The sequence below is a fragment of the Carlito syrichta genome, unplaced genomic scaffold (genome assembly GCF_000164805.1).
Source record: "Carlito syrichta isolate Samal-C Ts95f unplaced genomic scaffold, Tarsius_syrichta-2.0.1 Scaffold302566, whole genome shotgun sequence".
In the NCBI taxonomy this organism is placed as follows: domain Eukaryota; kingdom Metazoa; phylum Chordata; class Mammalia; order Primates; family Tarsiidae; genus Carlito; species Carlito syrichta.
In genome coordinates this window covers 209,645-221,446 of record NW_007246662.1, presented here as the reverse complement: position 1 = coordinate 221,446, position 11,802 = coordinate 209,645, and the positions used below count along the sequence as shown (strand labels likewise).

Genomic DNA, 11,802 nt, shown 5'->3' with positions numbered 1-11,802 from the left:
CTTCTCATTTGTTGTCTTGCAGGGGTTCTCTGAATCTCTTGTGTCTGAATTTTTGCATCACTGAGGAGATGAGGGAGGTTTTCTTGATTGATTTCATGGAATGTTTGTTCCAGTGTGGTCTCTGTCTCTCTTTCTGCCTCAGGAAGTCCAATTATCTTAGGTTCGGTCTCTTGAAGTAATTGTTCATCTCTTGAAAGTTTTGTTCTGTCCTTTTAAGCTTCTTTTCTATGTTTTTGACAGTTTGGGTTAGTTCTGCATTTTGGTCTTCAAGCTCTGAGATTCTTACTTCTGCTTGGTTAATTCTGCTTTCCATGTTTATTAGTTTGTTATTTATTTCAATCACAGTATTCTTTATTGCTGTTATTTCAGTTATCAGCTCCTTCCTGTTTTCCTCTTGTCTCTCCCCAATTCTTTTTACTCTCTCTATTAATGTCTTGATGCCTGGGTTTGTCACATGTGACCAGTCATTCTGGGGGCTTTTCATTGTTTGCCTTCCTAAGTCTGTGTTCTCAGTGTCTGACCTCCCAGGGGTCTGTGTGAGACCTGTATTCTTCTTTTGGTTTTTCTTCATTTATGCAGATTTTTCCTCCCCACTTTTTCCTCTCCCCCGCCCCATCTTCTTTAATTCTTTTGTTCAGGGATGGAGGAGTTGCTTTTACTTCTGTTTGTTCAATTTACTGTTCTTCCTTATATATATATCCTCTGGCTTTGTTCAATTCTGGAGCTGAACTGTAGGTTGGGAATGGTCCTTTTTGTAGTTTTGAGATTTAATTAAGGGGGGAACTGTGATTCAAAATCTATCTGCAGATCCCAGTATCCACCAACAGGTGTACAGATAATCTGGAACCCACTTCCCACTGCCTTGCAATCTGTCCATGCAGTGAGGTTATAGGTTTACTCCCTGAAAGCAAAATGAGGTTAAAAAAAAAAGGGAAAAGAATGGATCAGGGAATGGGGGGAAGAGGGAGGTGGAGAGAGAGAGGATTAAGAAGGATAATAGACAAACATACCAACTAACAAATAAAAAGAGACACAAAGACTGATATAAGTAAAAAGAAAAACAACAACAAACAAACTAACAACCATACAAAAAAACTAAAACATACAAGCTAACCAACCTCCTTATTGGTGTGCTATTCCCCTATACAAAGATGGGGCCTAAAGAGGAAAAAAAATAGAAAAAAATAGAATAGAATAAAGTCAGTAAACCAACAGAACCAAAGCAAGTATGAAAGCATTATTGATAACAGTAAGAAGAGAGAGAAAACAATATGGGTAAGACAAATAGACAAAGAATAAAAAAAATTTAAAGCAGGGAACCAAGCACACTCTGAAACTTTTCCTTTAAGTCCAAAGTTCTTTCAGCTCTAATTTCTAGCTGTCTTTGCAGGCTGGTAGATTTATTCACAGTTAGGGTTAGTTGCCCCTGGCCTACTATGGAGGGTGATTTAGATCTGGGCTGCCTGCCAAATCTGCCACTCAGATCTGGCCTGTGTCTATTTAGCAAGGGGGAGGAACTTCTGTCCTTCCCATTTTGATGTTGTTACCTTGGATCCCCAGCAGTGATACTGGTCTCACAGCTCCAGCTCATCGCTTTTTCTACTGTAGCTGGAGACTGCCAGGCAACACAAGCTGGGCTGGGCAGAAGTCAGAGGCCGTCTGGGGCTGGAGGGAGGAGGCATTAGTAGTGGTGGTGGCAGTTGTCGCTTCACGGTGCGTGAAAGGAGCTCCACGTGTCTGGCTCCGGGCAAGGGGTAGGGCGTGGCAGTGGCAGCAGCAGTGGCAGTTTCAGTAGAGCATTTTGTGGGGGCTTCACATCCGGAGCCGTGGGTCACCTCAGGCAGGGGTGGGGTGGTGCCAGCAACCGGCAACAGAGGCAGCGTTGGCAGCCACAGCTGAGCCGGCTGAGGTTGCTAAGGCAACGGCGGAGCAGTGTGTGAAGAGCAGGCTGCTGACAATGGAAGTGGCATCCCCCAGGGGAGAGCTAGAGTCTTTATGTGTGTTCTTTTTCACGGAGGATCTCACAGACCAAACTGCCTGGTCACCATCTTGCCGGAAGTCGGAAAAATCAGTTCTAAAAAGAACATTTATAGCAATACATGCCTGCATTGACAAAGATAAAGATCTTATTAAACAACCTTAATGCCTTACCTCAAATAGTTCCAAAAAGAATAACAAACTAAGCCCAAGATCAATAGGAGGAAGAAAATAACAAAGATTAGAACAAAAATAAGTGAAATAGGAAAACTATATAAAAAATGATCAATGGAACTGAACTGGTACTTTGAAAAGATAAAATTAACTAATCTCTCTTCTTATTCCACTTATATTGTTATAAAGGAATACCTGAGGCTGAGTAATTTATATAGAAAAGGAATTTATTTGGTTAATGATTCCATAGGCTATACAAGAAGCAAGGTGCCAACATCTGCTTCTGGTGAGGGCTCCAGACTGCATTCACTCATGGTGGCTGGTGAAGGGATCCCGTGTGCAAAGATCATACGTCAAGAGAGATAGTGATTGAGAGGAGAGGTGCAAGACTTTGTCGGGAACTAATAGATGAGAACTCACTCATTACTGCTAGGCTGGCAGGAAGTCATTCAGTAGGGGTCTGCCCTCATAATCCAAATGCCTTCCACTAGGCCTTACCTCCAACATTGGGGATTAAATTTCAACATGAAGTTTGAAAGACCGCACATCCAAACTATATCAAAACTTCAATTAGATAAGAAAAAAAGAATACTCAGATAAGTAAAATTATATTGAAAGAGCAAAAAGTCCAATAGATGCCACAGAACTATAAAGGACTATAATAGACTACTATAAACAATTACATGTCATCAACCTAGATTACCTGGTTAACCTAGAAAAAAATAGATAAATTTCTGGAAACACATTGCCTACCAAGACTGAATCATGAAGAAACAGAATATCTAAATAGATCAACAATGAGTAAGGAGTTAAGTCAATAATCAAAAATCTCCCAACAACAACAAAATCCAGTACCAAATGATTTTTACACTGAATTCTACCAAACATTTACAGAATTAATCCCATTCCTTCCAAATGCTTTCAAAACAATTTTTAAAGGAAACATTCCCAATCTCATTTTATAAGGACAATTTTACCCTGATATGAGAGCCCCTAAAGAACACTAAAAAAAATTACAGACCAATATCCTTAATGAATATAAATGCAAAAATTCTCAACATGAGATCAACTTTTTTAGTTCTCATATATGAATAAAAACATACAATATTTGTCTTTCTATGTTTGGTTTATTTCACTTAACATAATAACCTCCCCTTCCATCCAAGGTAACATTTGTTTCTTTTAAGAAAAATCACTGAATTACTCACATTCAAACGTCAACAAGTAGTGAGTTCTGTAATTGAGCAGGTGTCCCCAGGAGGGCCTTGGAATTCTGCATTGAGGTGTCCAGGTCTCTGATGTGTTAGACCCAAGGGCCCACCCTAACAACCAGTTCCATCAACAGCAGGATTATCAGCTAGAGTTGATTATCTCAAAGTTGTACTGTTCATCTAGGGGCCATTTCTATTGTTCAGAACTGCCCATACCATGTGTGCCTCTGGTGGGGAGTGTTGAGGACAGGCAGTTTGAAGTTTCCTCATGACTTATCCAAAGAGCACATGGTTAAGAACATTGGGATATATCCTCAGATCTATGTGGTCAGCAACTTGGCTTATCGTCCTTCATTTCATCCAAACAAAAGTGATGGATTCTCTAAGTTCTCAGTTAGACACAGTCTGAACCACCCACAGGAAAGTTGCTTCACTCTTCTGGGATTTGGTTCTCCCCACTATTAATTCAAAGCCTAGAGAATAATTTCATACAAATAAACAAAAATAATTATCTTTGCTTTTACCAGTGTAAGACAGTATGGAAACTAGCTCTTCATTTCCCTAAGAATGAGCCAAAGCAAAATACATTTTCAGGTAGATTACAGCATTAGTTAAGTACAACTAACAACCTGACATTTTGAATTTTGTTAACAATTAGTTGACTGAAGATAATCCACTTAATATTATTGTATATATAAGAGGTATTGTGGCACTAAGAATAGAAATAAAAGGTAAAATGAATAAAAATTCTGCAGAAACAAAACATTTAAATCTGGTTTAAAAAATTAAATGCACTGGCTGGATGTGGGAACCACTAACGATCCCAAGTTCAGTTCTCCTGGCAAGATTATTTTCTTTTGGTGTCTCGATTTCTACCTCTGCCAAACAAGATAGCAACATTCATTTCACATCATTGCTGCAAGTGTTCATTGATATTACAAATTCTGAGAGCACAACAGCCTTTTCATGGGGACCTGTGTATATTCATCTGGTAGCAACAAACATTTGCCTGTCTGATGCACAGTTGCCTAAAGAATGAATAAGATAGGTAGTGAGATATTGGATGTAGGCCATATTTTGAAATTCTTTTTACACTGCTTAAATATAGAGAGTGATTTATTGATTATGAAACAATTAGAAATCTGGTGTTGAGATATAGGCCAAAGTCATAGTTTTTACTGAATTAACTGACTGACTCAATCCAAAATATCAGTTTGCTAGTCCTGTGTAGACATAACCACCAAATACCATCCATGCATGTTGACATGACCTAAATTCCCAAGTATGAAGCTAAGGCTGACGTGGTATACACTGGCCACATAGTAGACCAGGGAGATTACAAGATTTGTAGTTATCCAGACCTGGCAGACTCATATTCCATCTGCTGGGCAGACAACCTTGAGCGCTAAGCCAGCTAATCTTCTGAATTTTTATTTCTTAATGTATAAAATAATGACCTACTACCTAATATCAGGATAAAATGAGATAATATGCTACATTGCCTAACACAAAATAAGAGATAAGAAAATATTAGTTTGCTTCCCATTCAGATTTCTTTCAGATTAAGAAATAAGAACTCATTAGTACAATAGGATCAGAAAAGAAAGCCTGTAACTAAAACCAACATAGTAGATATTATAAAAGAATGGAAGAAGGGAAGCAAGGAGCGAAGGAGGGAGGAGGGAAAGGAGGGAGGGAAGTAGAAAGGGAGGAAAGAAAGGCCCTCCATGTCCTTAATTGCCAACTGGCAAACAGTTTTCCCTAGATACCAAGATGCTGTGTTGATCTGTCTATACCCAAGCTGGTCCCACATGCTAGTACTTTGTGTATATAATGGTTTAGAACAATAGCCTAGGGGCACTGGAGCCCCTGAAGACATTGTATTACAGCTGAGGAAGCAACTGTGTGATTTTTAGATTTATTCCCGCTTCCCCAGAAACCACAAGCTTTATCTCAGACCTTGATTCTGGTTCTTATTTAGAATTTGTTAAAATCTAGATTGTATCTTCTTCGTGAAGTCACTTAATTGCCTACCCAGAAAACCTGGAAAACACCTACAAGCCAGCAGGGAGAGAATTATTGACTCTCTGCTTTGGAAAATTCATCCTCTATAGCTAAAGAGACTCAGATAACAGCTGCACAAGTAAGAACTATCCCACCCTCATTTGTAATAATCCTAAAGGATAAAGAGCCACAATAATCCTCAACTGGCTTAAAAATTTCAGAGACAAAGAACTCTCTCTGCCAGCATGTCCTTGACCTAGTAAATCCATCTCACTTTATATTCATTAACCCTAGGACCTTTGTTCACATGCTTAGTTGGGGCCGGAGAGAAAAAAATCTAAGAGTGTGGTTAGTCCCCTGCTACCTTTTATTTTTTTTCTTGTTGGTATATATGCAGTCTCTTTAAATGTTTTCATCTGAGTTTTATTTGAGCAGTGTCTATAAATTATGTGGCATGGGGTTGAAGTAGATATATTAACTGGAATCGGTTTAAATAATTATTTTAATTAGACTATTACTTAGTGATCAGTCAACCACCAATTTTGGAGATGTAAAATTTTGGAGAGCAGTTGAAATGGTGTTAAACCACCTTGAGTTTGAACCCATCATTCTGCCATCTCTTTGGGAAGACCAAATCTACCACAGGAAGCAAGAAGGTCAAGAGTAGACTTACTCAGCCTTGCACTATGAACATTCTGGACTGTTGTGAGGGCCTGTTTTGTGCATCAGAGTATTAAGCAGCATCTCTAGCCTCTTCCTACTTGGTGCCATTATCACCTCCAACTCCTTGTTGTGAAAACTAAACATGTCTCCAGACACTGACAAATGTCCCCTGCTTAGTAAAATCACCCATGGTTAGAACATTAAATCACCTAGAGGGTTTGTTAAAACAGACTTCTGAGCATCACCCAGAGTCTCTGATTTGATAGGTCTGAGAGGGAGTCTAAGAATCTGCACTTTGAATGAGTGGCTGATGTTGCTGATCCAAAGACTACCCCTTGGCCTAAGAAGGCCTGGAGTGCCAGCAGTTGGTATGTCATCATTTCTCTGCCTGTGAAATCTTTAATTCAGTGGTTCTCAGACTTTTCTGCAGATTAGAATGACCTAAAAATTTTCTGAACCTTCCAAAGACGAGGCTATCTCCCAGACCAATTAAATCTCCACTTCTGGGAGCGAGGTACAGGCATTAGTATTTCTTGATACTCCCCAGATCATTTCAACTTGCAGGCATATCTGGAGACCTTTGCTCTAAATGCCATTGCCTCATCTGTGGTTTGAAGGTTTGGGGCAAAGCAATTGACATTCCCCAGAATGCATGTCCTGTGAACCTCAGTAGCACAGCTAAATCATAAGCACTACACAAGGCTGTGTAGTCTTTGTCTCTGCAGGTAAGAATGTGAAGCAAATTCAGTTGCAGAAGTTTTGCAGTCACAACATTCTGAAGTTGCAAAGAGCACTAAGAATGGACAGCAGCTCACCCTGATAGCCGTAAGGGACAATAAAGTATACCGTAGAAAGAAGGGTCTCTAGGGGAGAAACAGGAGACTTTCAGAGGTGCCCTATGTAAAAGGAGACACATCTCTTGCCTCAGCTTTCACAGCCCTCCTTGTGGACTCCCAAAGGGATCCACCTCAGATTCTGAGTCACCACCTAGAGCCCAGGAAGGACAAGGAAGGAGAAATGTCAACAAGAGACCAAGACTCCTGATGGAAACTGTGGACCAGGACAGAGCGAGGTGAGTCTGTGATGGAAGGTATGGGAGATGGGGAGATTAAGTTAAAGCATCCTCCCGTGCACATGGCCCCATAGTGGTGCTTGTCATGGAAAGTCGTGGAAAGGCAGTTCCACAACTTCTTTTCCATCAAACTTTCCAAGATTTACAATCTCTTGACCTAAAAGTTTGCTTTTTTTCCCCCAAATAATGAGACAAAATAATTTATTGTTTTACTACCATGCACACAGTCTCCAACAAAGCACATAATGACATCATGGTATTGATTAACACTGCCCTTCTCCAAAAGTTATCTGTCTTAAATGGTAAAAACCAAGGCTGTGTAAAAACAAAAAATCTGTAAAACTGTAAGGGAATTTTCAAATATCAAATTAGTAAGGAAAACCACAGAAAGTAAAAAAATATACATATACTTGGGTTAGATATAGCCCACCACTCAAAATGTTATCATTTGCATTCAGGGATCCTTTTTTCATTCATTCTAGTAGTTCTTAAATGCCTGTTGTGTTCCATTTCTGATCTAGGCAAGGTGGAAAGAATAGAAAAATATACCTTCTTCTCCTGGGGAACAGTGAAAAGGAAAATGGATCTTGCTAAATATTACTCTAAGACACACAGCTTGTACATCATGTTTATACACATGCACACATAGGCACGCACACATGCTCATGCTTCATACACTGTAACTTTGAGAAACTGCCTGAGAAGAAAACCTAACAGCGCCAAGACAACTGAGGCTGCACAGTCAGGCACAGCTCCCCAGTGGGTAGTTGACTTCAGACGGCCCTGATGGAGGGTGGTGATAGAGATAGAAGTGTTGTCATAAGCAAGTGTGTATTTCTTTCATCTATTCACCATACACATTTCTATAGTCCACCAGTGTTGACCGAGGGCCACCATGAACCACATTCTGTGGAGAAATCTAACAGAAAAAAAGGACACAGTCTCTGGTCCCAAGTCATTTTCAGTCTAGGTGGGAAGATCCAGTGTGCAGCAGTAGAGCCCACTCAGTCAAAACAAATACACCCCCCCCCAAGGTTTCAGGAGACAACACCTGCGTGAAGGAACTCTCCAAATGGGAGGGACTAGGAGCTCCTCAAATGTGAGTGTAAGTGTTGACTCTATGGTTATTTTGCAAAACCAATTTGCTTAAGTGAAGAATGAAAGCGTTCTAGCAATTACTGAAAATCTGCTATGGAAAAGGTACCATCCCCATTTTCCTTATCAGTACTCACAATAACCCTGGGAAGGGGGCATGATAATTCCATTTTATAGGGCAGTAAGCAAAGGCTTGGGGTTATAAAAGTGGTAATAGTACTGATGTTAGTAGCAGCTGAATAGCAGATTCTTCTTGCCAGACTTTCTTCAAAGTGTCCTACATATACAACCACTTAATGCTCCCAACAGTCCCCAAAATTTTTGAAATGAGGAACCTGGGACTGAGTAGCCTGTCCAAGGACATAGCTGGGAACCAGTGGAACTGAGGTTTAAACCCAAGCAGCCTGGTTTCAGAGACCATGATACTTAACCATGATACTTTTAACTGGATAAACCAGCGAAGGACATTCAGCTAGGCCAGGGTTAAATTATTACAGATTTTAAAGATATGAGTACTCATTCTTTTTACTTTGATTTGGTGGAGGAAGGAAGGAAAAGAAGGCAATTTATGGTGAGGCGCTAGTGCAGAGGCACTAATCCAGGTATGATTATGCCCTGTCTAGAGACACTTAGTTTTCATAACTGGAAGGGCATCTAGTTGGTCATGTCCAGGAAGGCTACCGAATATCTTTCAATGCACAGGAGAGTGTCCCACAGCAAAGACATATCCTTTCCAAAACGCCAGTCATGCTGAAGCTGAGAAAGCCTGCTCTAGGATTTTGGACCTGGCCTAGAAAGTCAAGTGTTTGTTGACCAAAAGTAAATAAATAAGAAAGGTTTTTGACCAAGGTTGATGCTATTCACCAATAAAATAGGGGTGTTGGACTAGGCTCCTTCCAGCTGTGAAATATAGTGGTTCTGAGCCACTTGAGATACCAGGCAAGACAAGTTTTACCTACAAAATGCCAAAACAGAGATGATGTGAGAAAAGTCTCTTTAGAAGAGAGGTTTTTAAATATACCTGAGACTTCATTTCTATTCAGATATGATAAGGCCAGCATAGCAGGAGATGCTCACTATTGAAAGGACAGTTTGTGACTCACAGGCCCCAAAAAGAGGAAGAATACTATGCTATCCAGGGCCACACGGGCAAGTACTAGGATCAGTTAAAAGGGAAGAAGAAGTTGGCGGAAGTATAGAAAACCACCTGTATTATGGTTTTCATGGGAGGATTGAGAGACAGGTTAAATAGCTGAACAGGTTTAGGACTGGTTAGCTGGAATAATTTTGGCAGGCTCTGGGCTATCAGGGTGGTCTCTAGTTGACCAGGTCCTGGCCCTAGCAAAATCGTAATCCAGGTCAGGGAGCTAGTGTTCTAGACTATAGGAGCCTGATGAAAGGTTTTTGTTGTTGTTTGTTTTGTTTTACTTTATTTTATTATAAATATGTGGGGTACAAGTCAGGATTAGGTACATAAGTAATGTATATGCAAGTGAACTTTGGACCTCAACTGGCTCTCACTTCCCCTGGTTTATGATCAGGTAGTCTTTGTGTTGTTATATGCCCCCTCCTTCCTCCCTCCCCTGTCAGTGTCCCACAACTGCCAATTCCTCTCTTGTGTTTTTGTGATTAATGTTCAGGTTCCACTTATGAACGAGAATATGTGGTGTTTGGTTCTTTATGTGATAGATCGCTAAGGATGATTGTCTCCAGTTCCATCCAATTTGTTGAGACGTCCATGATTTTGTCCTTCTTTATGACAGCATAATATTCCATCGTGTATATGTACTACATTTTCTTTATCCAGTCAATTTTGATAGGCATAAGTGTTGGTTCCATGCACTTGCTATTGTGAATAGTGTGGCAACAAACACACATGTGGAGATGTCTTTTTTATAGAATGATTTGTGTTTCTCTGGGTATATTTCCAGGAGGGGAATTGCTGAATCATATGAGAGGCCAATTTCTAGTTCCTTTAGATATCACCAACACTGTAGAAGCATCCCCTTTTCTCTGCACCCATGCCAGCATCTGTTGTTTTTTGATTCATTAATGATGGCCATCCTCACTGAGGTAAGGTGGTATCTCAGCGTGGGTTTTCATTTGCATTTCTCTGATGATTCGTAAAGCTGAGCCTTAAGAAAACTACAAGAGAAATTCCTGCACCTGAGCACAAAGTGCAAGACTGGACTTCCAGGGGTCTGAGAAATGTGAAGTCTGCACAGCTGCCCTAGCTGATAAAACACACCATGCCAGAAACAGACACAGGCTCTCACCTATCTAAGAGAAATACATCACACAAATTCTCAAATAAATAAGAATCTTTTTTTAAGATGTGGGATACAATTCATACTGGAAAGTTTGGGCCTTCCTTTAGTCCCCACTTTGCCTGGTTTGAGATCAGTTACCCTTATTGATATTGTGTATCCCCCACCCCCAACACCATTCCCAACACCATGGCCAATCCCTTTCTTAGAGTATTATGGTAAATGTTCAGGGTCCACTTATGAGTGAGAACATGTGGTACTCTGTTCTTGGTTTCTGTGATAGATCACTGAGTATGATAGACTCTAAATCCATTCAAGTTGCTGTGAAACCCATGTTTGTCCTTCTTTATGGCTGCATAATATTCCATCATGTATATGTACCACATATTTTTAATATAGTCCAGTTTCGATGGCCAACATGTTTGGTTCCATTTTTTGCTACTGTCAATAGTGCTGCAATAAACATGTGTGTACAGGTATCTTTTTTGTAGAATGATTTTCATTCCTCTGGATATATTCCCAGTAGGGGAATTGCTGGGTCTTATGGAAGGTCAATTTCTAGTTCTTTTAGAAATCGCCACACTGTTTTCCATGAGGTTGAACTAGCTTACATTCCCACCAACAGTGTAGAAGCATTCCCTTTTCTCCACATCCTCGCCAGCATCTGTTATTGTTTGATTTATTAATGATGGCTACTCTTACTGGAGTTAAGTGGTATTTCAATGTGGTTTTGATTTGCATTTCTCAGACAATGAGTGAGAGTGCGCACTTTTTCATGTGTCTGTTGGCTGCCCATATATCTTCTTTTGAGAAGTGTCTACTCATGCCTTTTGCCCATTTTTTAATGAGGCTGTTTGGGTTTTTTTCCTTTTGGCACATTCGAGTTCCTTGTAGATCCTGGATGTTAGACCTTTACCAGATAAACAGTTGACAAATATTTTTTCCCATTTTGTGGGCTGTCTCCCCACTGTCTTGATGGTTTCAATTACTTTGCGGAAGCTTTTCAGTTTAATGAGGTCCCACTTGTCTGTCTTATTTCTTATAGCATAAACATCTGGGGTTTTGATCAGGAATTGGTTACCTACTCCAATTTATATAAGGGCGTTTCTTGGGTTTTCTAATATTCTTATAGTTCGAAGTTTTACATTTAGGTCTTTGATTCATTTAGAGTTGATTTTTGTGTATGGTGATAGGTAGGAGTCTTGTTTCAATATTTACATGTGGTCAGCCAGTTTTTCCAGCACCATTTCATATAGAAACATAAACAATCAAGAATAGTCAAGACCGCCGGGCTCGGTGGCTCAGCCTGTAATCCCGCGCCTTTGGGAGGCTGAGGTGA

At 40.1% G+C, this 11,802-nt stretch overlaps 1 protein-coding gene across 1 annotated transcript in view; it reads left to right on the top strand.

Annotated features, from left to right (window-relative positions):
* Positions 1–7,318: 7,318 nt before the first annotated feature.
* The window catches only part of LOC103259203 (olfactory receptor 2Z1-like), a 6,319-nt gene continuing 1,835 nt past the window's right edge, over positions 7,319–11,802 (top strand). Inside the window, exon 1 of the mRNA XM_008056867.2 lies at positions 7,319–7,403. Coding sequence (XP_008055058.2) covers positions 7,319–7,403 — 85 coding nt within the window. The remainder of the gene's footprint in view (positions 7,404–11,802) is intronic.